Below are 27853 nucleotides of genomic sequence, written 5' to 3'. Positions count from 1 at the left end.
TCAAAGACATTCCTGATAACAATAATATAGGGCTGACATACCAGTATATAGATCAGCAAGGTATAACTTAACAATACTTTGCACCTTAGGAATTTACTCATCATTCTGTTGGGGAAAGAGTATTAAGACAGAGTTCATATCTAAAAGTCAATACCATTTAAGCCAAATCTAAATTAATTAAGACTTGTCACCATCCATGGGTTTGTTTCCTAAAATCTTAGGCACAAAATAATCTAGAATGCTGACATCACTATTAGTTTTCAGAAAAGGGAAAGGGAGGGAGACAACTATTACATAAACTCAGAAATTACCTTTTAAAATAAAGATAATTTCATTTTGCAACAAATATAAAAAGTATAGGGGAGGGGGAAAAAAAAGATTTGGTTATCGTAGAGTTAGGTAAACATAAAATTGGCAACGAATGAATGAGGAACACACAGAGCCCAGTATCATACACTTACAGTTCATACACAAGGTGCCCTTGGCATAACTTACTGGGTTCCATGTAATGCCTCTAGATTGAATTTAAATTTTTCTAGATCTTTAGAGGGCTAAAGGGACACTGGTTCACAGCTGTTAAAATTCAAGGGGGAAATAAATGTTAACGTGTGTTTACTTTCCATCTTAACTTCCTATTCAACAGCTCTAAAATTTTTTAAACCCCTGCCTCATTTCTAAATGGATTAAGGCAGACTGTTTTTATGTTAAAATTCAAAATAAAACTTTTACAAAAGATCTAAATAGAACTTCTACTTGGAAATTTGTTTAAAAGTCTCAAGATCACAAAACTGCTACTGCTAACTATAGACTTCAGTTATTCCAGGTAGATGAAACATATTCCCCTTCTATTAAAGATAAATATAAAATGGCTACATCACATTTTTATTATAAAAAAGCTATGAATTTGATAACAAGTGTGCTATAGTCTCTTAATACCATGTTTAGTCCTTACACCTCCTTGAGATATATTATTTTCCAAAAAAAGGAAAAAAAACAGTTCCAATGGGAGAAAGAATGTTTAATAAATGGTGTTGAAACAAATAGCTATCTGTTTGGAATAAAAATAAAAATAGATCCTTACACCTTGCACCTTGCACCATATAGAAAAATACATATATTACTGATGGATTCAAGAGTAAAAAATAAAAATGCAAGTACCCAAAATTCTACATCCAATATTAAGGGGTTCACGAACTCCCTAAAGCCCATCCATGGATCTCAGGTTAGCAAGAAGAGGAACTGTTAATCATAACTTCCATTAAAATCTCAATGCCAAACACCAGATGTGTTTTCAAGATCAAGTCACATGCAACAAATGAAGATGAACACATTAACTCATTGTTGTAACTTTATAAAATCTCCAAACTGGAACTAGAAACAGAGGCATGTCAATACAAATGGACAATGACTTAAAAAAAAAAAAAAAAATTACACCAATTTAAATAAGTTTGAGTGCATACTGTACAAGTGTACCCATGTCTGTTAGCCTTTCAGAAATATAAAATCAGCTAAATCTTTAGTACTTAAAATTCATTATGTGCAATGTTATTCTCAAACTTGATTAAAATACTTAATAAATACAAGTTATGTTTAATATGAATAACTGCAACATACGTAAACATCTAAACATATAATAGGAATTCTATATTAAAATGCAATACTTTCACCTGCATTAATCTCATACACAATGGAAAAATACTTGCAGATAGTTAGCATTAAGAATGCAAATATATTTTCACTGTGGAAGAAAAATAATAAGATTAGAAACCATATATTTGAGTAATCTACAAGGAAGCTGTAGATAGTCTACATTGTGATATTCTATTTTAAAATGAAAACAATTCAATATTTAACTTTACAACAAATTTACTCAAGGCAAAATATTTGTTTATTACAGAACAGGATCTTAAATCAAAGGAAGCAAGGCAACATTAGATCAACAATCTTAGATTTTTTTTAATGAAGTGTAGCTTTAAAACTGTAATAAAGGTGAACATAAATTCTAACATGCTCTTCTCTTCTTATAAATGGGATGATGTAGAAAAGCAAAGCTTCAATGTGTAGGGATTGGAACCATCTGTAAAAATTAAAAAACAAAGTTAACAGTTCACTTCATCAAACTTTCAAGATTACCTTGAATTAGCAGAGTCAATTATTTCACCTTCGTATAGCATCAGGAGCAGAAACATAAAGAAGGAAAATTTCTATGCAAGGAAAGGGGAAGATTACTTCTGTACATCGCTACCGGCAGTTAACCTACATGAAGACAGGGACTCTGTCCACGGTTACATTCCTACTGCTGAACATTATCTGACACACAGAGGAACTCAATGCTTCTTAGTGAATTAATTAATCATTACAGATAAATAGTATAGGATTAGGCTTATGTTCACCAGCAAAGCTCCCTTTGCAGAATACATTAGAATGGCAGTTCCTCTATAAAAGCCAATTCAAATACAGGCTGCGAAACGGGACAAGACTGGAATGTATAGGAAAATATTAATAAACTGAAAAAGTTCCAGAAGATCTACTATTAAATTCTAAAATTACTCAATAAAAACAGTATGATCCGCAAAAATTTTTCCATTTTATACATTTTTCCTTAACTTTTCAGACTAGACAGAAATAATTCTTCCTTACTTGATTATGCAAAGAAATAATTCTGGTATCTTAATGTATTAAAAGCTATCATCCTTCAAGAAAAACATTCCTATAAAGGAAAAAGCTTATAAATAACAAGTATTTGCATGACACTGGAGAGGATAAAAAGATAAATTGTTCTAGCCTCCAAGGAGTTTAAAATTCATATACTATCTTGTCTATGTCTCAAATATACATGAATTTTAAGCCTTTAAAAAACTTCTATTGAGGGGTGCCTGGGAGGCTCAGTCAGTTAAGTGTCTGGCTCTTGGTTTCGGCTCAGGTCATGATCTCACGGTTCATGGGTTCAAGCCCTGCATCGGCCTCCACACTACCGGTGGAGCCTGCTTGCAATCTCTCTCTCAAAAATAAACTTTAAAAATAAATAAATAAAAACCTTCTAATATTAAGCTATGATTCACTACCTAAAATTTACTTTTGTGACTAAAAAGTTAAATGAGGAGACATTCCTATTTATTTTTTATCTTTTAATTAAAATTTTCAAACATAAAAAAATTTATAGATTAGTATGACAAACCCCTATATATCACCTAATTTTTTGTTTTAATTTTTTATGTTTATTTATTTTTGAGAGGGAGAGAGACAGAGTATGAGTTGGAGAGGGGCAGAGAGAGAGGGAGACACAGAATCCAAAGTAGGCTTCAGGCTCTGAGATGTCAGTACAGAGCTCGATGCGGAGCTCAACCTCAGGGACCACGAGATCATGACCTGAGCCAAAGTCGGCCGCTTAGGGGCGCCTGGGTGGCGCAGTCGGTTAAGCGTCCGACTTCAGCCAGGTCACGATCTCGCAGTCTGTGAGTTCGAGCCCCGCGTCAGGCTCTGGGCTGATGGCTCAGAGCCTGGAGCCTGTTTCCGATTCTGTGTCTCCCTCTCTCTCTGCCCCTCCCCCGTTCATGCTCTGTCTCTCTCTGTCCCAAAAATAAATAAACGTTAAAAAAAAAAAATTAAAAAAAAAAAAAAAAAAAAGTCGGCCGCTTAACCAACTGAGCCACCCAGGTGCCCCTCTATCACCTAATTTTAATAATTGTCAAAATTTGACAGTCTTATTTTATCTATCTACCCTCCACACACTTTTTGGGAGCTAGAATATAAAAAACAATTTTTTTTTAACCATTTATTCATTTTGAGAAAGACAGAGCATGAGTGGGGGAGGGGCGGAGACAGAGGGAGACACAGAATCTGAAGCAGGCTCCAGGCTCTGAGCTGTCAGCACAGAGCCTGACGCGGGACTTGAAATCATGACCTGAGCCAAAGTTGGATGCTCAACCGACTGAGCCACCCAGGTGCCCCTGGGAGCTAGAATATTTTAAAGTAAATCCTCAATATGTTATTCTACCCATAAATCCTCAGTGTGTATTTTTCCTTTCTTTCCTCATCATACCTAATTAAGTTAGTAGTAATATTTTTTCTTCCAATATTTAGAAAAATAAACTTTTAACACCCTTTAGATCCAGGATCAAAGTACACAGCACAACGCTTCAGAAGTTATATACTTGAGTGTTCTTTGCATGGTAGAAAAAGAGGCCATTTACCATTTTGGAAAGATTAAACAGAGAGACAATTTCATTTGATACAAATTAAAACCAGTATTCATGATAAATCAAATTGTGGTACATCTCTACCATGAATAGCTACTATGCCTGTGCTTTAAAAACAAAAACAAAAACAAAAAAGTGGCTTTGCATGTGCTGATACAGAAATAGCTCTAAGACACAGTAAATGAAACCAGTATGGCAAAGAAGAATATGTACAGGAGAACCATTTTGGGGGCACCTGGGTGGCTCAGTTGGTTGAGCATCCGACTCTTGATTTCGGCTCAGGTCATGATCCCAGGGTCACGGGACTGAGCCCCACATTGGGCTCTGCACTGAATATGGAGCCTGCTTGGGATTCTGTCTCTGTCTCTCACCCTCTGCCCCTCTCTCCTGCTTTCTCTCTCTCAAATGAAAAAGTAAAAGGTTCTCTCTCTCTCTCTCCCCCCTCTGTCCCTCTTCCCAACTTGCGCTAACAACAACAACAACAACAACAATAACAACAACAAAGAAGAACCATTTTGTGGGTGTGCCTGGATGGCTCAGTCAGTTAAGAATCCAACTCTTGATTTTGGCTCAGGTCACCATCTCACAGTTGTGAGACTGAGCCCCTCACCTGGCTCCACACTGAGCAAGGAGCCTCCTTGAGATTCTCTCTCTCTCTCTCTCTCTCTCTCCCCCCCCCCTTTTTCTCCCTCTGTCCCTCCCCCACTTTTATACACACACAGGTGCATGCATGCACCCTCTCAAAATATTAAAAAAAAACAAAACATTTTATGTAAATTTTTAAAATGTAGATATACATACACTGGAGGAGGAATAAAGAAGACAAACAGATTATAAGTTGTAGAAACCTTTAACTTTCATTTTGTACCCTTATGTGCTTTAAGCTTTTTAACCATATAAATGTATGTATTACTTTCTTCTAAAAACATCAAGAGGGATTGTGGGAGCCAGCATCCAAGATGGCCTCGATGATCCACCCTTCTGATATTCATAGCCCTGTACAGTCTCCTCCCACACTGTACCACAGTTGGTCTGTGCAATTAAAATACAGCATAAATGATAGTATGTCATTTCCAAATATTAGGGTATAAAAGACACTGTGGCTTCTGGTTTGGTTTTTGCTCTCATTTCCTTTGGATCACTTACTCTGAAGAAAGCCAGCTACCATGAAATGGCCAATGTAACTTGACTGGACTTGCAAAGGACCACGTAAGTGAACTTGGAAATGGATTTCCCACTCCCCAAGCATGACTTGAAATGACTGTAGACCCAGAAAACAGCTTGACCACAACCTCGAGAGATCCTAAGCTAGAAATACCCAGCTAAACTGTCCACAGATTACTGACCCTCAGTTTGCTGTCTTAAACTGCTGAAAGTGGTAATCTGTTATACAAGCAATAGGGAACTAACATAAGGATTGTGTGGGGGGTGGGATTTATATGCCTTTTTACTTTGTACTTCTCTATATTAAAAAGACAGTAAGTGTTATGGTAAAATTACTAATGTTTTGACAGTAACTGCTATTGAATAATTATGACACAATTTCACTTACTTGGAACTCTTATCTGGTAGTGATTAAGTGCGGTAAGGGCTTCCACTGCATCAGTTTTGCATTCCCATTCTAACAGCCCAGAAAGTGTTTTGGCAGAAGCTAAAACAAAACAAAGAAACACAAATCCAGTTGTTATTTGCTTGTCATCAGTTTAACCAGAAAACCTAAAAAGAGGGAATGTGCACTTACGTTTTGCATCAAACACTTTATATTTGATGAATGTAAGAACTTCATGGTCATTACATAACTGTCAAAGAAATGTAAAACTCCATTAAAAATATGGCCAAAATAATAATATTCCTGTTTTTTTAAGAAAGTAAATTTATGGCAGCATTTAAGACTGGCATGCATGAATTAAATCAAACACTTTTTAGATTAGTAAGTTCTAGGAGAAAATCAACTAAAAAAAGTGATATTCTGTGAACTATGTAACTTATTTAGTGCTATACAATAAAACCACAAACTGGTAACTGAAATACATATTTTCAGAGCTGACCAAGATTTATCTAGTGTCTAAGGTAGGGAGTGGAGTTCCAGAAAAATCAATTCTTTTCTGAAATATTTCCTACATTTAGGCAAAAAGGTAGGGATAGATAACATTTTTTTATGGGCAAGACTTAAGGGCATAGTAAAAGAACTTTCTGATTCCAGAAGTAAGGTCTCTCACTCTCAATCCAACTCTCAAAAAGACTGAGCCACAAACCAACAAAAGACTAATGCAGAATGGAAGCCAGAAAAGTACAATGACCAAAGAATGAACTATAAAGTACCAAATAAATAACAGAATACTATTAACATCAAAAGTAGATGAACAGCGCAAGACTTTAAAATGAGGCTAAAATATTTTAAATTTTAAAATAAGACAGAACATTCTGCACAACTCTATTTCAGCACCCACCTTGGTGAAGGTCTCCTCTGTGACACACAATGGAACATTATAATAATGCAGCACGCACGAGGGCGGCTGAATTATATTCTTAGATGCTTGACCAGCACTTGTAAAGCGATTATTTTTGCTCATTGCAAAATCTTTGTAGCTACTTGTACCATCCTCCAGCTCAAATATTTGACTTGGAACAACTGAATGTTGTTTAGACACACTAAAGATTGGGAAGGAAAAACGTACAGAACATAGCTTGTTAGATAAAAAGCAGCAAGTAGACAGTCTCGAAATGTTAATACATATGCCTGCATTCAATTTTAACAAATAAGACAAATGTAGCTATTTTAAATGTGGTTTAAATATTTAGTATTTTAAACATTTATTTGAATATTTAAATTTAGTTTGAGTTATAATCCATCACTCATAGCTTAGATACAGTCTTGTATTAGGAAACTTTACATAAAACTTGCCCATTTTTACATGCTGTTTTATGGTAACACTAAAAACTAGGTATAGGTGAGCAAAACCTGAATTATATGACCCTAACATACTTTGTCTAAAATGGTAACATTATAGGTGCTAGTTTCAAATGTGCTCTCAATTACATTAAAATATTCTGAAATTGAAATTAATGTTTCTAATAAAAATGAAGTTTTTTTTAACACTTTTAAAATTTACCACTTAAGATAATTACCAAACATTAAGTCTTTTCCCAAATAATTTGACATTGTTAAGGTGTGTGACAGCTCTTTCTACAGCATACTCATCACCCATTTCTACCAGTGCTGTACCAGGAATGGTCTTCATAAACTTTACCTGTAAATACAAAATCCCAAAAAGGTGACTATTTATTTCCCTTCTACAGTAACAGAATTTCTGAAAGATAGTATGATTTAAGTGGTTGATGTCAAATACAGAAGATCACCTGGAATCTTGACTTTATTCTGCTGTGCTATTACACACTCCTAGCTCTTACTAAAATTCAACAGTTAAAAAGGAAGATGATAGGGGCGCCTGGATGGGTCAGTCGCTTAAATGTCTGATTCTTGATTTTGGCTCAGGTCATGATCTCATGGGTCATGAAATTGAGCTCCCACTGTCAGCATGGAGCCTGCTTGGGATTCTCTCCCCTCCCACTGCTTGTGTGCATGCACTCTCCCTCTCAAAATAAATAAATAAACTTAAAAAAAAAAAAAGGAAGACTATAATTCTATTATATAGCACAATAAAGAAGAGCACAGGCTTACCCTGACTCTGCTATTTATTGTGTGATTTGGGGCAATTTACTTCACTTCCCTGAGCCACAGACTTCCCTATGAAATGGAGATAACGATAACATCTAGTAGGATTCAACAATATTTACTCATTCAACAAACATTTACTAGGTGCCTCAAATATTTTGATAAACACTGTGTGAGGTACTGGGAATTAATGGTGAACATAATAGACACAGTCTTCTTGAAACTTATATTCTTTCTGGTAGGTAGGTCAAAAATTTTAAAGTAAATAGTAACTACCGACTTTTCAGAATGCTGTTAAGGCAATACTCAAGATACTGTAAGAAATAATACAAGATGGCCTTGAGACAGCACTGCCAGGAGGAAGGCTTGTATAAGATTAGGGGCACTTTAAAACACAGGCTTTACTTCACAAGTTCTCATAACATCTTGGACAGAGGCCATACTTATCCTCTTATATTATTCCAATTTTAATATATAACAATGTAGTAATGAGGGTTAGATGGGTTAAAGTATGATAATTATTCAGCATAGTACCCCGCCCCTTGGAAAGTCCTTAAAATAGCTATTCTGTACCACTAACATTCACGATACCTTGAATATACTCCCTTCTTATTTGTTAGCCTTAAAAGAACACTACAAACATATTTACACAACAAATGCAGCATAGCATTTATACCCACCCTTGCAACTAACTATCCTTTTTAACCGGCTATCTTGGCATTTTTATACTGCTCCTGTATTTAAACAGAACTCAGCTATAGTAGAACTTTTCAGCTTTGCTCGAAATCAACTGTCTTCTTGTGGGCAAAATTTCTATACATTGATTTAATCCAATAACATCCTACAAATCTAATAATGACTAAATATATTAAATATGGAGCTCTTATATTCATGAATCTCAAAAAAAGGTGAGGAATAATTAACTATATATAGGTCTTTTAAAGGATTATCATAACTTGAGATTAGTGTATCATAATATATTATTTAAAATGTTTAAAAATTTTTGAGATATGGGACTAGAATTGTTCAAATAGCACACAGAAGATTTTGCATTTATCACACAAAGTGATTTATGTTTCTAAATCATGAGACAATTAGTTCATAACACAAAAGACAAAGATATACTGAAGATGTTGATTGAACTGCCTGATTCTGATTATCTACAAATATGATAAGCACAAAGAGACAACCTAAGTGATAAGGCTAAAATACACACTAAAGCCCATTTAGTCATCAAACATGCAGTTCCTAAACCTTAACTAACACCTAGGTGTCTTAAGATAAATGTCTGTGTGAAAAAATTCTGGACTACTTCTCCCAGTATTGCTAAATCTATCCCCTGTATTCCTGGCTAGTTACATAAGCAGAGATATCCCATATGTTAGCCCTAGACCAAAAGTGGAATTTTCTTTCTTTTCTAAATGTGGTCAAATTGTTATGTTGAGGAAATTCTTGTCTCAGAGATTTTCTGAGTTGCTTCCTCAGATCAAGGAGGCTTTAGAATTAATAAACCAAGTAAGAACTAAGAGTACCAACTATTCAAGCCATGCTCCCCCTCCCACACATTTATGACTCACATGCTTATACCTTTTTATTGTAGTGAAAAGAACACTAAAATCACTTAAAACAATAGAGAAAAATAACATTACCTCAGTACTGAAACTCAAATTGGCAAGGGTATCAAACAATTGGTGACTTAAGACTACCGGTCACTTCCCCAGTTAAATTTTCCATGATTCTTTAAAAAACAGTTTAGCATCTACTTCATGATAAGAACTATTTTAAGTATTTATATCAATGAACAAAACATCACAGATCCAGGGAAATATATGCCTAGTGAAAACAAGGTTACAGCTCTTTAAAGATCTTTAAAATATATAAAATTTAAATGTTTTGCTACTTTTTGAGTGAGTATAAGCCTCCAGACAAAGTTTTGGACACATTCTTTCAAAGTGGGTCAGTTTCAAATACTGATAGAGCTAAAAGCACATTGTTCCTCAGAAGATACTAGAACTCTAGCATTTGGAAGGCCAAGTATATAAATCCAGGATTTTCCTAAAAATTCATGACTTGTGCTCAAGCTCCACGAAAGTAACTGCTCTTTCAAATTCTACAGTTCAACATGTTAAATGCTAGACAGAAACTCTTTGTAATGATAAAATTAATACAGGCTTTATGTCTATAATACTCTAGTGGTTGATTAAACTGTTTTGGACTTCTATTTTTAAAGTATTTTTAGTACCAACAACCTATACCGATCGCTTACCAACAAAAAACAATTTCTGAAGTTCCTACCTAATGAATTTTTAGCGTACATTGGTTACTACTAAAAGAACTTGTATGTTCCCAATAAAAGGCGAAGAGACATGTATTTACTGCCTGTTCAGACTTTCCTGCTAGATATCCTAGCAAAAGAAATTAATATGAAATGAAACTTACCTTTTCAATATTTCCATATAAGCAGAATAGGTTGAACACCCTTGAACAATTCATTTTTAGCTGATGTAATCCACTAACCATTACAACTGAACCAGACGGATTTCCTCCATGCATATAAGAGGAAGAAGCCTGTGGTAACGGATACGCCACAAGCTCAGGTGTATCTCGAGAGCCCATTCTGTAACGACTTGGTAAAGGCAATAATGGACCATGGGAGCCTATAAAAATGATACAAAACAAAACAAAACACAACTTTAGCAGATACGCTTCATCACACAAAAAGTAAACTCTTACTATTAGCTAGTTTGGTGCATGTCCCAGGAAAACTCAAATGTGTTAATATTCAAATATAACCTGTGGGGATTAATAAAATCTGTAATTCTTTGTATCAGATCCTATATACATTGACCTGCACACCCCTGCATATACATCAGGCTTTAAGTTTGTATTTTTAAAAATATTGTTGAACCAGAAGTATACAAAATCAGGCCATAGATAGTGGGAATAAGGGGAAATCAGTGTAAAACTTTGGGCTGCTGTGTATAAATTATACCTCAAAAGTTTTTTAAAAGCCTCCTGCCAAAATCTTTTGGAGGATAATACAGTAACATACACAACGAAATCTCAGAAACTATCTCTATACAGATATAACAAAAGGAACATCTCTTTAATTCCAATGAAAAGCTGCCTCCTTGAATATATTTTACTATAATGTGCTTTCTAGTTAGTATTTTATCCCCCAATTCTAATTTAGGAAACTAAACCTCTAATTTAGTTAATATCTCACCTACTCAAAGGTGTCATTTATTCAGCACCCTGCACTATCTGAAACAACATCAAGAGCCCAGAAGAAAATAATGGCTAAGTGTCTGAAACTGTTGTCACAGAAACACACATAAATCTATGTCTCGCGCTGAGAATCCTTATTAAGAATCAACATGCTAACTTTAGAGTAGTTCTAAACAACTCTATCTGGTTTTCCCATCCATAACAGATTGGAAGTAACAAGAAAAATAAAGCTAAAGTGAATGGAACAGACAGGAATGAGGACACAGCCTGGAGAAACTGATACTAAAAGCAGGCATAAGGCACATTCACAACAGCAAGAAGAGAGGCGTAAGAACTGAGAAGCAACTAAGAAACAGACTCATAAACTGGAGGCTGTGGGAGGCAAGGAGGGAGGGGGGTGAAATAGGAAGGGGATTAAGAAGTACAAACTCCCAGTTACAAAAAAAAAAAAAAAAAATTAAGTCTCAGGGATAAATAGTACAGCACAGGGAATATGGTCGATAACACTGTAGTAACGTTGTATGGTACCACACTTCTCGTGGTGAGCACCGCATAATGTATAGAATGTCCAATCACTATATTGTATAACCGAAACTAATACAACAGTGTATGTTAGTTGTAGTTCAACTAAAAAAAAAAAAAAAAAAAAAAAGCAGCAACTCAGATGGAGATATAGCTCAGAAACATTAAATCCATACACCTTCAGTGCTCCTGAGTTAGTGATTACATAATCGAAGCATACTCTGGTAACATGCAAAGGTCTTCTTGATGTGCAAGAAGCCAATCCAAAAACCCAAGTCTTTTCCTCATTTCTCAAGAAGTAAAGCGTATATAATACTACTGACTTTCATTTTTATCCAAGACTAAGGGACAACTGTCACCTACTAAGTAAGTCACTAAGAAACTACACCTTGGTATTCACAGCATGCTATTAGAACTTATGTGGACTCCAATTCAGAATTCAGTATTCTAAATATAGTTGCCATTCATAACAATTCTGCAACACTACCACTGAGCACACACACAGTGTGAATTCCTACAACTTCATGAAGGCAGAAACACCTTATCAATTCATCGTTATCAGTGTTGCCTTAAATTGGAATTCAACTGCTCTTCCTGCTGGGAATTGATAGTTTATTAAAACAATCAATATAGCTCATCAATATATACTTGTTAGTAACTATACATATTTTGGCCTCTAATTTAGAGTGATACATATAATGGGGTCAAATATCAATCATTCTTACCCCTACTGCAAACACACACATACATATTATACCATACATATTACACTACCACCATTTGCTTGTACAGTAATGACATTTCACTATTATCACTAAATATTCTTTTTCATAGGAAGTAGAAAGATGTGTGTATGTGCTAGATGGGCAGTGGAAACTTCCACTCTACTTAAGTTCCCCAAGGTCCAAAAATGCTGAGATTCACTGCCCTAGGTAACAAGTGAATTCAGTGCAAGAGAATAACTGACGTTTGTAATTATGACCTCAGCCATCAGGATTAAATTATGTTATCTATGCTATTTACATTGCTGCCTATATTGTTTAAGAAGATAAGAAAAAATAGAAATCTTTAAAAGCTTTCTATATATAAAACAAAAAGTTCACGCAAAATATTTTGATCCTTAAAAAGCTAATACTTCTGGTATTTAAAAAATTAACTTATGTGGGAAAATACTACCTAAATGGCATTACTGTCATTTTAATAGCATTTCTCATCTTTGATACTTTAAAATCTTTGGTCCAGGAGCATATCCAAAGACACTAGCAATTAATATATAAACTTTTCTTAGGCTCACAGCAAATAAATCTGTATAAAAGTAGCAAAAATCATACTTTTCAAATATGAGGGCATCTGCAAGTTTATCTCATAGGACCGGGCTCCCCAAATTAAAAAGTTTAAAATATTCTGAAAGCATAGATTTATACTGCTATAATAAATCAATGAATAAATTTAATCTAATTAAAAATTAAATCTTTTCTATTCCCTCTTTCTCCTATACCATCATAAAAGAAAAGCCACTTACGATATGACACCAAAATGCAAATACACTGGTTTTGCTGAACTACTCATCTGAAGGCACACAGCTGTGATTTGAAATGTTTTTTAAAAGGCTCAGTATCAGAGCGCCTGGGTGGCTCAGTCAGTTGAGCGTCTGACTCTTGATTTCGGCTCAGGTCATGATACCAGGGCCGTGGGATAGAGCCCCACATCTAGCTTCACGTGGAGATTCTCTCTCTCTCCCCCTCTCTCTGCTCCTTCCCCCGCTCTCTCTCTTAAAAAAAAAAAAGTCTCTGGGGCACCTGGGTGGCTCAGTCGGTTGAGTGTCTGACTTCAGTCATGATCTCACGGTGTGTGAGGCGGTGTGTGAGTTCAAGCCCCGCATCAGGCTCAGTGTTGACAGCTCAGAGCCTGGAGCCTATTTCGGATTCTGTGTCTTCCTCTCTCTGCCCCTCCCCCACTCATGCTCTGTCTCTGTCTCTGTCTCTCTCTCTGTCAAAAATAAACAAACATTAAAAAAAAAGTCTCAATGTCACTAGCACCTATTCCCATCTTCTTTACTTTTTCCCCCATTTCCTCACCTTACTTCTCTACCTCTTTTTATTCATCTCTCTCTCTCTCCTCTTATACTCTATTCTGCTTACTTCCCTAGAAAAGAAGAACAAGTTTTCCTCAGAGAGGTAACTGCTTCAATGGGCAGAGCTCAGAATGGTCCCTACACAACCATTCCTGCTGAGCAGGACTCTCCAGAATGATCCCTATTTAACTACCAATGTAAAGAATTTTACACCTCTCTTTAAGTAAGCTTACATTTTAAAATTTACACACACACACACACACACACACACACACACACACACACTAAATTGGGGTATGGAACTGATAAAGAGTTGGACAATAAGCTTTTTAAAACTATAAAGTTCTCGGGGCGCCTGGGTGGCACAGTCGGTTAAGCGTCCGACTTCAGCCAGGTCACGATCTCGCGGTCCGTGAGTTCAAGCCCCGAGTCAGGCTCTGGGCTGATGGCTCAGAGCCTGGAGCCTGTTTCTGATTCTGTGTCTCCCTCTCTCTCTGCCCCTCCCCCGTTCATGCTCTGTCTCTCTCTGTCCCAAAAATAAATAAACGTTGAAAAAAAAAAATTAAAAAAAAAAAACAACAACTATAAAGTTCTTCTAGGGTATATAACATATTTTTGTTGATATAATTTTTCGGTAAGATGGATTTTACAAAGAAAAGCAACTCTGAAAATCCATACCAAGAAAATAGTGTCAACACTACCACAGTAGGGTTCTGTCCTTCATTTATTCTTTCACAGGTTATTCTAGACCCTGTGGCAAAACATTTAAACAATTTTTAGCATTCAGCTGACTGCCATGACACATATACTCCACAACTACACTACAAACTTGTGATTACAATTCTTTATAACCCTCCATTATGGAAAGCATAGTGGGCTCTTAATAAGTGTTTCTTTACTACAGGAGCAGAGCCATCCTTATGACCAGATTTAATATTAATGCTGTCAAAGAAATAGCTAAGAAAAATTATCAAGGAGCTCATTAAAATAATTGTAGTAAGATTTTCATCCTATACCACACTTACTGTTTAGACAGAACACAGATTGTTTCAATCATTTCTGCCATATAGACTACCATAGCAACTTGAACATACACACACACACACACACACACACACACACACACACACACGTAATAAATCCTGGAGTTCAAAAAAACAAACTAAGGAACAAGCTTAAGCTCACAGCTAAGAATAATGATCAAACACGCAGGCATGCTGAAAACATTTCAGAAAACAGGCAACACTGGAAGCTTTTCAAAGATAAATCCTGAGAGCACAATATAGCAATTTCTATTTTCTATACCACTTCTAATAGCATCATACTTCAGCTTTAAACCACAGAAAAGGTGGGGCCACTAACTATTTAAAACTAAAAAATATTTAAAATCACAGAACTTCTAACCAGTTACAAGACTTATCAGTAGCAATTCTCAACATCTACCTATAAGGACAATAGTCTGATACCTAACTTTTTCCTGGGGAAGAGTATTATTCTAGGTTTCATGATCTTAAATCTTATCAATATACCAAACATTAAAACTAAGAATTTTTAAAAGAGGAATTAAATACAAACAAATTTAGCCAAAGCCAAAATACCAACTGTAGAACTGTCTTAGCTGTAAAAGACTTAAGGCTCTAACAAGAAAACATATTTCTTTTGGACAAATACCCCATCCTTTCTGCCTTTATTACTCAAAGTTCCTCTTTGCTCATAATTGGTATAATGGAAGAAAATATACTTACTAAAGCAGTATCTCTTTTTGGTCTTCTAACAGACCAGAACCCACTACTAATCAAAATCAAAATCAAAACCAAACCAAAACAAAACAAAATGGTAAAAAAGCTTTTCAATCTCCAACCAGTAGCTCTCATTCATCTCAAGGATTATATATCAATATCCTAAGAAAACAAAGGATTTTGGACAACTCCTTGGGAGTACATTATAAGTGACTAATCCCCTATAAACCAAGTCAGGTGAGCAGGAAAAATAGAGACAAGAAATGTGCCATTCTTCATCAGAAATGCAAAAATTCTAGTAGTTTGTCTATACTACCTTCCTTCTGCCTTGACAAACTTACCATAGCCATCATGTCTAAACGAAGAAGGGTGTTCTCCCAAAATGGCTTGTCTCTGGCGACCCTTTCCTCTATCTGACACAAAAGTAGAAACATGGTTTTAACAATTTTGACCCAAGTACTTAACAGTTCTCACATGGGAAACACCCATTCAAAACATCCATTACAATTCATAAAAGAAATTGGATTCCTGGTTAACTTTAAACATCCATTCATATCCAATTTAAATACAAACACCAAAAGTTTAAGGAAGTAATTCTATCTAACAAATTCCACTTAACTTGAAAATATCTTTTTGGCAAGTGCCAAATACAATCACACTTTCAAATTTAAGGAAAGAATGGATACTTTTCGGAAAGTGAACATACACAATGCTAGAGTTTGACACTGTACAGAAGTTTTTACCAATACATGTCTTTAAAACAAGCTTTAAGTGCAGTACTTTTGAAAGACAGTACCTGAATCATACTATTAGCTTCAACAGCAACACATTTTCAAAGTGGGCTTCTTTCAAGAAGTTCAGCATAAGCCAACAACAACCTGTATTACATGGTTTCACAATCAGTAAACACAGAGTATTTTGTATGTATATACACATATTTACAAACACCTACTGACTTGAGAGCTGGAAATCTGCACATCACTGGCCCATATTATAGCATGGATTGGTCATTGTCTATAGACCTTAACACCAGGCAGGACTATGAGCACCCTCCAAAGTTTAAATACGCCAAGATAAAGCTAACCAAGGGGGCTACATTATTGGATGAGAGTACTACAATACTCCTAAAAGATAATTTTTATTCTAGCTATGTTTTCAGGAAAGGCATGCCAATTTTCCTAAATCTAGAATGAGAGATCAATAATAAAATTACTTACAAGTTTCTAAAATAGCACTTCCTATGTTGGTTGGTAAATTTTAGAAATTATTGTACAATGCTTTTTAGAAAGTTTGCTGATCAAATCATAGCACCCAATAAGATTTTTTTTTTTTTAATGTATCTTAAGAGTCTGGTAATTCTAATCTTTGAAAATTTAGAGAGAGGCCTTCTATAAATCCTTAGTCACCTAAACAAATGAGGTTTATGGGAGATGAGAAATAATTTTCACTTCAGCCTAGAGAAGTACAATTTTAAGTACCTATTTGAAGTTATCATAGCATTAAAAGGGACCTAAGAGGTCATCTTGTTCCATTTATTTTGTATAAATTCTCTTTACATTATCCCTATCAGTTGGAATCATCTAGCCTCTGCTTACCCAACACCAATTAACAAGGTTCTCATGACTTTCCCTTACATTTTCAGTTAGTCCTAAATAATGAGAAAATTAATGTTTATATTGTATAGAAATTGGTCCTCTACCCATATTCTATCCCGTCTGAGGCCTCGTAGACTTAGTCTTTCTCCAAAGACCCTTTCAAAAGCTTCCAAGTTATTAAGATCCTTCCTCCATTTCCCCAGTCATTTCTTCTCCAGTCATTCACAGCTCCTTCTTTCCATTATACGGGTTCCAGCATCCAGTATCATCATTTAAGTCTCACTCCTCTTGAATCAATCCAGTCTGCTAATCCCTTCTGTTAATGTTCCTTTACTTAAGTATGCCACCCAACACTACATACAATTCCTCATCTGATCTAAGCAATCTTAAACCAAAACCACCATAATGTCTTCATGACTCAGTTTTATTGACACAGTTAACAGTGTCCTATGAAGGAAAGAGCACTAGAGATTGGGAATCAGAAGATTCCAACTTAAACACTAATTCACTGGATAATTACATAAACTCACAACCTTCATTCATAAAATGAAGGAGTTAAGAGTAGATAATCTCCTAAGGTATCTTTCAGCCGAATATTGTCATTATTAATAGTTCTTTGGATTTGAAGCATTAACTACCTAATATAAGGTCACATAAAACAGAAGTGTGCAGAAGAGTCAAACACTAATTACATCAGTCTATAAGTAGTAGTTTGAAACTTTTCATGAATTCATCTGAAATCTGATGGAATCTGTGTACATTCTCCCCAAAAAGATGTACACATAGACAAGTTTTGCTTAACGTTTCTGGAGTGATTCTCTGGAGCCCAGGCTAAGAATTTTTCACACTAAAATGTAATTTGGGCTGAAAAGGACTTTAAAAAATGAGGTTATATTTATTACAGAGCTCTTTTTAGTAGAAAAAGTTACAATTCATTCACAGGATGCCTGGGTGGCTTGGTGGGTTAAGTGCCTGACTCTTGATTTTGGTTCAGGTCATGATCTCAGGGTCATGAGAATGAGCTCTGTGTCGGGCCCGGCACAAAGCATGGAGCCTGCTTGGAATTCTCTCTCTCCCTCTCTCTCTGCCTCTACCCCACTCATGCTGTCTCTTGTGTTCTCTCTTTCAAAATAAATGAATAAACTTAAAAAAAAGTTACAATTCAGTATCAACTTGAGTAGAAGAGGAAGTCACAAGACTTCAAGAATATAAACTGGTATGGTCTCACCAGACAAGTATCTGTAAGGATTTAGAAAACAAGAGTTTTTCCCTTGAAACATAACCAAGTAAAATTCTACTTTACTTCTTTATATTTTGCTATTTAAATATCTATCTCACCCATTTGTAACCTTTTCTGACACTAATTACTTGCATGAAAAACTAATCTAAGTTGGCTCTGCATAAACTTCAGACCTTCTAAAAGAACAGATGTGAACACTAATAAGAAACATATCTACAATGTTTTAAGAGACATTAAGAGAAAGGTTACCAGAGCTATTTCAAAAGAGTTTAAAAAAAAAAAAAAAGTGTTCAATAACTGACTATAATTTGACAGAAGTGAGAGATTTCTCATCAACCACTTGTTCTGTTGTTTGAGTACTAAGGCTTTGTTTTCCAATGCTGTATTCAACTGTACTAAGCCTATGCCAAGTGGATTTGTGAGTAGTGAAAAACGTGGGGTCCAGCCAAAGCTGCATTATAATACAAACCTGTTTGCACCCCCATGCATAAGACAAGATGATTTCCTAAGAATTGAGAATTAAGGGGCCAATCACCCAAAGTCCTAAATATTTGAACATGCAAAAGATCATCACATTGTCTTCTTTTTTCTTTTGGCAAGAATACATACATGCACTATAGAGTACCTACTGCCCACGATATTTTGGATGCCATAAAAATTTTTCCTACTTTGTGGAATTTTACAGATATGCTCATCTTGGTGAGTTTTTTCAACACGTGGTTCCAACACTAATATTGTAGTTGAGGTGTAGCCAATACTGCAGCCCCCTTGTTTTTACAAGATCCACATTTTAATTTGTATATTCCAGAATTGCCACACAGTTAGTTGAACAATTTTATCAGTCAGATCTATGCTCATGAAACCTAGCATTTATCAGTTATAGGTGAAAATGCATCTCAAATGAAATGCTCTTACTTTAAGATTTATCAAGTTTAAATATTGTCTACCTTGAACAGACATGTTACTTTCACCTACATTTGAAATGTCAAAATTTCTAGTTACACAAGTTAACATGAGTGATAACCTTAAATTGTTACAAAAAGTGACAACTTATGAACAGCCACTTTACAAAAAAAAAAAAAAAAAAAAATCAAACCACACAGAGATCATCTTTTACATATAATGCATCTTTTCATCATCAGGTTAATCTAGTCAATGTCCACAGTTAAGGAAAAAAAAAACCCAAAAGAGTAAACTTAGGTGCAGCAGGTGTGTGCACCTTTCTATTCCTTTTCTTTCTAATATCTGTGTGGATTGGTTGACCATAAGCAGTTCTTAAGACCTGTTGATAATCTGGCCCTGGTTATTTGCCAATTAACAATTTGAATCTAGGCTGCAAACAGTTACAGTAATGGGCGTTAAGATTTACAACATCATAAAGTTCTAGTACCCGTTAGTGAAAAATCTTAAATTCTACAACTGAAACCTTAAGGGAAATCAGACCAATATATACATACAACTTGAATAAATGGGCACAGTCTATCATGGTGTTCATCCCATGCAAGTCTGAAGTACTGTTAAGTGTCCTCCTTTAAAAACTTGGGGTGATGGTGCATGCAGTATGCAGTCAAGGTGAATTGCAAGTCTGAGTTTTTCAGAGGGCTTTCTGCTGATGCCGATGTTGTGCATGATGAAGTGTAGAGTCAGCCTGCTGGAGTCCTCTATCCTTCTTAATGCCTTGTCCAGCTTGGGGGAAAAGTCCTTTCCATAGAGAAGCAGTGTGCAAGTTTGCAGTTTGTAAGGAATATTCTGAATCAGTTTCCTCTCCTCCAAAGAGAGAGAGCTGCTTGGAGAAATGCAAGTCCTTGAACTGCGGGCGTGCCTGTATGTGTGGGCTCCTGGTTGAACTAAATATAAATAACTCCGTACATACCAGTAGGGGGCACTAATTTCAAGGTTATTTTCCAGCATTACATGGCCTTTGGCAACAAAAGCATTCACCAACAAGGTTTTCATTTGAATGAACTAGCTCACCTCAGGAAAAAGGAATCTAACTGCATGTAAAAATTTGTCAGCAGATGTAAGCACATTCTAAAATGCATAAAATACTTACCTCGTCTTCCCAAATATGGTTTAGTGTAGTCCCAACTGTCATTGTCATTCCTAATAACATTTAGACGAGTTGGCTGTTAAGATTAAAAAGAAAGTAAGCTCAAATTGTATATCCAAAGCATAAATATTTCTTTGGCGAAGTGTTGAAAAAATATTTACCCTTGCATATTCGATTTTTAGTGTGCAACATCCAGCATATATATCTGCTCCATTGAGTGCTGCTTTAGCTTTCTGGGCACAAAGGACTGATTCAAACATAAGCTCTATTAAGGAAATTTGGTTTAACGTATCCAATATTTTATCATTATTTGCTGCCTCAGAAAAGGACTGAAAATAATCAGAACTCTCACTTCTAGAAATGTTTTACCAATAAAATTTCTAGATGAATTTTAGGAGTACTTATTTTCAAAATCAAGGGTGCCAAAGAAAACATAATAAACCAAACTATCTACATTAATCCTTCCAAGTCACCTGAAGTACTTCATAAATTGAAAGGAAGAGGGAAAATGGAGCATGCTTACATTCCCAGGCAAAGGACAGTTTGCTATCTCGAAACAGGAAATATTTTACTCTTAAAAGTAGGAAAAACAGGGGTGCCTGGGTGGCTCAGTCAGTTGAGCGTTCAACTTCAGCTCAGGTCATGATCTCACAGCTCGTAAGTTAGAGCCCCGCGTTGGGCTCTGTGCTGACGGCTCAGAGCCTGGAGCCTGCTTCAGATTCCGTATCTCCCTCTGTCTCTCTCTCTCTCTCTCTCTCTCTCTCTCTCTCTGCCCCTCCCCCATTCACACTCTGTCTCTCCCAAAAATAAATAAACATCAAAAAAAAAAAAGTAGGAAAAACATTACAACAAAACCAAAGTTATATAAAACAAATATTTGATTATATTTCTGAGAAGACAGGGTTTTATAACCATTAAACTATCTTCACTTTGTTGGTTTTCAAAAATTACTTGAGTCTATACATTGTTTAAAAAAAAGAAACAAAAAAAACCCCCACCAACGTGGTTTTTTAAAAAAAAGGCAAAAATACCTTGCTAGAAGTAAGCACCATTAAGAATTTGCTGTATATCCCTACCTTTTTCTATGCATACACATGTACATATAGGATGTGGGGCGAGGGTAGTTATTATTCTTTTGTTTACATGGGATTATACAGTACATACTATTTTGCTACTTGTTCTTTTTACTCAACATATCACATATCTAACAAAGAAAAGTTCTTATATAAACCTTGACCATTTAAAAGAGTCAATAAAAAAAGGTAAGAATAGTTTTACTGACTCTAAAGTTTTGGTACTTCCAAACCACCTTTTTTGAGGAGAGATTCAGAAAAGTCCATTTAGGATACATTTAAAAAGGTAGAGATGTACATATTATCAAATAATGTTATTTCTTCTCCCATTAAAAAGACAAAGCACACTATGAGATGAAGCACTGGAATGTTTTAGGTAGCAAGTTATTATCTGTGGGCACTGCAGTTTTTAAATCTAAGACAAATAGATTTTGGGGGAGGAACAGAGAATAAATACCACTTGTCCAGATATCATTAAGCAGTTAAAAGTAAGACGTATATTACACAGCATTCATATACATCAATTAAAAAATTTACAATCAAAGGATATTCAACCATTGCTTGTATCCCATTTCTCTTGAATATAACAATACGTTGTACTTTTCCAACAGGGTTGCATACTGTATATAAAACATCCTATAAAGGAAAGAAAACAAGATTTCTTCACATACAAGATTTCTTCACATTTTATACTTGGAAAAACAACAAAGTTACACCCTGCTTTTTTTTTTTTTTTTTTTTACTAAAAAGACACCTGTCAAGATGTCATTTCGATTCATTACTAATTAAACTTTTAAAAATTGTTATCCTTCTAAAGTTACTTCCTCACCTATACAATATACCCAACATTAGAGAAGTTATAATGAAACATTTCAAAAAGACTCATACCTATTTAATCTCCTAAATAAACCCTCAATTCTTATTTTAACAGGTACTTAAAATAATATCTGGCAATACACAATAAATAAGCCAAAACTATAATCAATTAATGGTTTGTTTTCCAAATGTGACTCTGGAATGTTTAATATTATAATCACTTGAATTATAGTAATAAATATTTATTAAGGGGTAGTAATAGATCAACTCAGTATTCATTTTTCAAGGGACAATGACTATAGAGGAAAGATTCAGGAAAGATCATTTATACAATGTTAGATGTCAGCAAACAAGATCCTTAAATTAAGTAAGAGAGAAATTAAAAACCCCCTTAAGAACAATTCTTCAACTGTCAAATTTCTTGAGCACCTACAATTATACAGTGGCACCATTAGGTACTAGGGATACAACAATAAGCAAAGCAGAGTACTTGTACTAGATTAGGAACATTCTTTCTCCCAAAACACATATTAATACTGCTTATTAATAAGTCTAGAAATATTACAGAGGTAAATAATATCTAACAAAATCTAAATAGTATCTTATGCTTTGTTTTTAGTTTATGTCCCAGTATCATATAGAAATCATTTTTTCTTTCCCAGAGAGCACAAGCAAGGGAGGGGCAGAGAGAGGGGACAGAGGATCTGTAGTGGGCTCTGCAAGCCTGATGTGGGGCTTGAACTCACGAACTGCAAGATCATGACCTGGGCCTAAGTAAGATGCTCAGAGGAGCCACCCAGGTGCCCTTTACTAGAAATCATTGTTTTTTTTTTTTTTATTTTTACTTTTTATTTTCTTTTAATGTTTATTTATTTTTGAAAGACAGACAGAGAGACAGAGTGCAAGCGGGGGAGGAACAGAGAGAGAGGGAGACACAGAATCTGAAGCAGGCTCCAGGCTCTGAGCTGTCAGCAGGGAGCCCGATGTGGGGCTCAAACTCAGGAACTGTGAGATCATGACCTGAGCCGAAGTCAAACACTTAAACGACTGAGCCACACAGGCGCCACGAATCATTCTAATTGAAGCTTCCCTCACTGTGATATTCTATTCATCACAAAAATAAAGTGTCCTTGTCACTAGCTTATTATGAAACATCATGTGATTATGAAGTAGAAAACTTAACTGGTTCAGGACATGAATCCTTTGTAAAAATTTTGTTAATACCACTTTTTTAAAGAGTTAAACAGGGAATTTTAAGTAAATCAGACAGGTTTTTAATAAATTATCTCAAAACCACTTATAATAATACATGCATTTTATTATACACTATGGGATTCTGTCCTTACCTAGTAGACACTCTTAATACACATACTGGCACATGAGTGAAACAAATTTCTTGGATCACTTCTAACAAGTCTAATTCCTTACCAGAAACAGAGTTAACTCTGATGCTAAATAATAAAAATTTTTAAATGTGCTTATTTAATTATGACCACTGCACTTCTGACCTTTTTACCTTTGGTGCTTGCCATTTCTTTGTTCATTAAACATGACAGTCAACATTAAGATTCATTTTAAAAATTCTTTAAAAAAACACTGTTTTTAAATACCTAGATGGCAGTGAAGAAAACTATAGGTTAGTCACTCTGAAGGCAAATTTCAAAGTCACTGTTAATTTAGTTTATCATACTAAAATACATACCACTGTAATTGGATAAAGAGGATTCTGAATTGATAGCAGAAGAACTTTGTTGCCTCCTGATGGATCATCGGTATTTCCTGGCCGAGTGATCCTTTTGCTCGTAGAATAGTTGAAAAAAGCCTGTTGACCAGCAATGTACACAGGTTCATCCGCAGCAAAGGTCACACATTCTTTGGCACTATCTATGTTTTCAAATTCCACTAGAGCCTGCCGTTTAAATGGCATCATCATAACATAGCTGAAAGGCAGATTGGGAAGGAATACCGAAAGAATAAATTCAGTTAACATTTATTCTCAATCAAGGAAAGGCAGACTCTAATAAAAATGTGTCAAATCATACAGATTAGTATTCTTCACTACCTATATTCAATGTTAGTCAATTCTTTTTTTTTTTTTAAGTTTATTTATTCGGTGGGGGGGGGGGGGTGCAGAGAGAGAGAGGAGGACAAAGGATCCAAAGCGTGCTGTCAGCACAGAGCCTGATGTGGGGCTCCAACTCACAAACCATGAAATCACAACCTGAGCCAAAGTCAGACAATCAACCGACTAAGCCACCCAGGCACTCCTAATGTTAGTTAATTCTTATAAACTGTGGTACACCAGGCAGATGGTTCATATGTGAAAGCTTATCCTCCTGTGACAGAAAGGTTTTCCATCTTTTGCCTTCCTCAAGCACAATTCTGTTATCAGTTACCAATGACGCCTCCCTGTTTATTCTTCAGGCTGCCACTCCCAAGCAATACTAGAAAATCTCTAGATACAGAAACCAGCGGAGATAAAACTGAACAGAAAGTTAGCAGATGGGACCTTTAACAACAGAAACTACTACCTCTACTGTATTTTCCAAATAAATAAGTGCCCACACTAATAATAACCAAGGACTATAAAATTTCGCTTATTTTACTAAAAACAAGAGAATTAAAATATACATAGAAACAACTGCAAACCAACCAAATTTCACACAAATAATCTCTTCCAAAATATTTTTTAAATATTAAAGAATCCATGAAAAGATATTCATCAGATGATGATAATCATGGTTGTCTGTGAACAAAGAGGGTGAAGTTATTTACACTTCATTGTATACTCTTGGGGAGGAACATATTTTAACACGTGAAATGAAAAATAAAGCAATGAAGAGAGGGAGGGAAGAAAGAAATCAAAGCACATGGATCACAGCAGGGGAAATATTACGTCCTCTATTCATAAGAACAAGCACCTTAAAAAAGGTTTTAAAATACAATTAGCACGGGTTTTATAATAGAAGGCTGCAGAAAGAACATCAGGTCAGGTACTCAGTGACAGCACTATTTCTGAATCAGGCATCTAGACCTACCGCTACCCTTTAGAAAGCAGCAAATGATTTACTAGTAAGAAACAGACCACTTTGTAGCCTGGCATAGTATGTAGTTTCTTATGAATTTCACCTTTTCTCATTTATAAAATGTGAAAGACTGTTGTCAAGATTATAGTTACTGAAAACAAACTGCTTGCCTCACCTCATTCATCTTCATATTCTCAGAATCTAGAAACAGAGCTGACACGTAACAGGCATTCAATCAATATCTGTTGGTCTATGAGGCTTGTTAGCTCTCCCCGCCCACATTGTTCAAACTTAAAGAAGCTATTGAAACAGTAAGATAGGGGCGCCTGGGTGGCGCAGTCGGTTAAGCGTCTGACTTCAGCCAGGTCACGATCTCTCAGTCCGTGAGTTCGAGCCCCGCGTCAGGCTCTGGGCTGATGGCTCAGAGCCTGGAGCCTGTTTCCGATTCTGTGTCTCCCTCTCTCTCTGCCCCTCCCCCGTTCATGCTCTGTCTCTCTCTGTCCCAAAAATAAATAAACGTTGAAAAAAAAATTAAAAAAAAAAAAGAAACAGTAAGATAAAGAATTATCAATTATGAATATAAAATATAAATTCCAGGAAAGAAATAATATTTTTAGAAACTTCTTGATGAAGTTCTGAAGTCGTGCATACAAAAAAACCAGAAAACCCTGGAATCAGGACTATGCTAAAGAAATTAAAGAAGGAGGCGCTTGGGCGACTCGGTTGACTGTCCAACTTTGGCTCAGGTCATGATCTCACGTTTGCGGGTTTGAGCCCCGCATGAGGCCCTGTGCAGACAGCTCAGAGCCTGGAGCCTGCAGCCTGCTCTGGCTTCTGTGTCTCCCTCTCTCTCTGCCCCTCCCCTGCTGGTGCTCTGTCTCTCTCTCAAAAATAAGTAAACATTAAAAAAATCTAAAAAAAAAAAGAACAAAAGAAATTAAAGAATAAACATTCTCCCCCCACAAATATAAGGTGGTTGAATAGCTAAATAGTATTACCAAGTAAGTATGTTAATAATGCCCTTTGATTCTTTGGAACACCGAAAATTATAAAGGTTGAAAAATAAATTTTTTATTGACTTGTCATAGACTTGGTCTTAGTAAAACTGCCTTCTATGGTAACTACAATAAGAAGTGAGCTAGAAGCACAGACTTAGAAGTGAAAAAGTGGCATCACGTGAAGATAAAGAAGGGAAAACTAGAATGTTGCAGACGTTTTAGAATGCACCTAAATTATCTGTCATGTAATTTTTAAGAAATCTTGAAAAGCATATGAGGAAGATATGAGAAGAACAAAGAAAGAAAAAATAAAAGGGCTAAGGGACATGGTAGGGTCAGTGCTTTCAACTTATAACTCAAAACACATTTACTAATATTTAAACAAAAGTTGGAGGAGGCAAAAGATTTTATTATACAAATTGGGTCCCAAAAGGTTTGTTGTAAAATATTAAACCAATATAGCTAATTATACCTAGCATGCTCTCCTTTAATGGAAGGGGAAAAGGGAAGAAGAGAGAGTACATCTTTTTAAACATTCTTTTGATCCTAACAGATGAATATACTACAGAATAAAGACAACAAATATACAGAATTTTATTAGACTGACACAACCATTCTCAACATCTTATAGTTTCTCCTCAACTTCTTTCCTATGCATCTAGTTTTCAGGTATAAACTTACTCGATGTTGAACTTGGTGATGCACATTTTTATATGAGCAGTTTCTATATAATCTCTATAATCCCACACACACCACTAAAGAAATAAACAAACACAGAAAGGTTCTATAAATGCAACATTTTGAAGCAAAACACCTACTCCTCACCGGAGGCTGTTCAGGGTTCTTTCAGTTTTAACAGCAGCCACCTCTTATTCAAGATCATTTCACATAATTAAAACTCCTAGTGCACATATTTATGCCAATTAAACTTTTAATTTTACACTAATTTGTTCCAATTATTTCACGACTTTTTTATCCACAAAACTACCAATCCTGAGGGCAGAATGATGTACTATGCAAATTAACAGAATTACATTCACATATAAAACACTTTACCATGGACTAAATATCAAAAAGTATACAGGCCACTCAAAAGTGATTCACGTAAAAAAAAAAAAAAAAGTGATTCAAATAATTCAACAACTTCCACAAATAGTTCTATTTCTTTAAAGCCGAACATTCAGATCTTGTGTCATAATTAACATAAAAATGTCAATATATTTATGATTGCTCTAAAGTTCCCACCAGTATTTGCTCGTCGACCTGTTTTCTGACAGGACTCCAGTATCTCTTGGCTTTAAAGAAATCACTTTAAAAGCCTAAAATAAAATTACCAAATAAAAAATTAACCAGAAATAACCATCTCTTTCTAATCCCATAGGACAACGCAACCCACGGGGTTAGTCTAGTACCAACGTGCAAATCTAAATAAGGTCTAAGTTTGCTTCAATATATAATGTTCCCGACAAACTTAATTTCCAATATCCTCTTCAAATGACTAAATAGTGATGTAGTCATCTGAATGACATTTCAAGAAACAGGCTTTTCTTTGCCCATGTGGAGTGCCAATTTGTACGTCCAAGAATAAACAATACGTAACAGTGGTCTCTAAGGTGC

The 27853-nt window shown here is 35.4% G+C and overlaps 1 protein-coding gene and 1 pseudogene across 2 annotated transcripts in view; both read right to left on the bottom strand.

Annotated features, from left to right (window-relative positions):
• Window positions 1–1335: 1335 nt before the first annotated feature.
• The window catches only part of HNRNPLL (heterogeneous nuclear ribonucleoprotein L like), a 38026-nt gene continuing 11508 nt past the window's right edge, over window positions 1336–27853 (bottom strand). Inside the window, exons 3-13 of one of the 2 annotated variants that reach the window (XM_043604131.1) lie at window positions 23915–24152; window positions 21947–22032; window positions 20485–20581; window positions 20327–20399; window positions 15780–15851; window positions 10315–10532; window positions 7329–7450; window positions 6650–6851; window positions 5941–5998; window positions 5752–5850; window positions 1336–2077 (exon numbers count right to left, since the gene is read on the bottom strand). In XM_043604131.1, the coding sequence (XP_043460066.1) occupies window positions 2022–2077; window positions 5752–5850; window positions 5941–5998; window positions 6650–6851; window positions 7329–7450; window positions 10315–10532; window positions 15780–15851; window positions 20327–20399; window positions 20485–20581; window positions 21947–22032; window positions 23915–24152 (1321 nt within the window). In that variant the 3' untranslated portion in view covers window positions 1336–2021. The remainder of the gene's footprint in view (window positions 2078–5751; window positions 5851–5940; window positions 5999–6649; window positions 6852–7328; window positions 7451–10314; window positions 10533–15779; window positions 15852–20326; window positions 20400–20484; window positions 20582–21946; window positions 22033–23914; window positions 24153–27853) is intronic. The other variant, XM_043604132.1, reaches the window with a different exon arrangement.
• Window positions 8266–8366, bottom strand: LOC122467401 (annotated as a pseudogene).

Source organism: Prionailurus bengalensis, chromosome A3, assembly GCF_016509475.1.
Source record: "Prionailurus bengalensis isolate Pbe53 chromosome A3, Fcat_Pben_1.1_paternal_pri, whole genome shotgun sequence".
NCBI lineage: Eukaryota > Metazoa > Chordata > Mammalia > Carnivora > Felidae > Prionailurus > Prionailurus bengalensis.
Note: the sequence above shows the minus strand (reverse complement) of the source record. Positions and strands in the feature narration are given on the sequence as shown.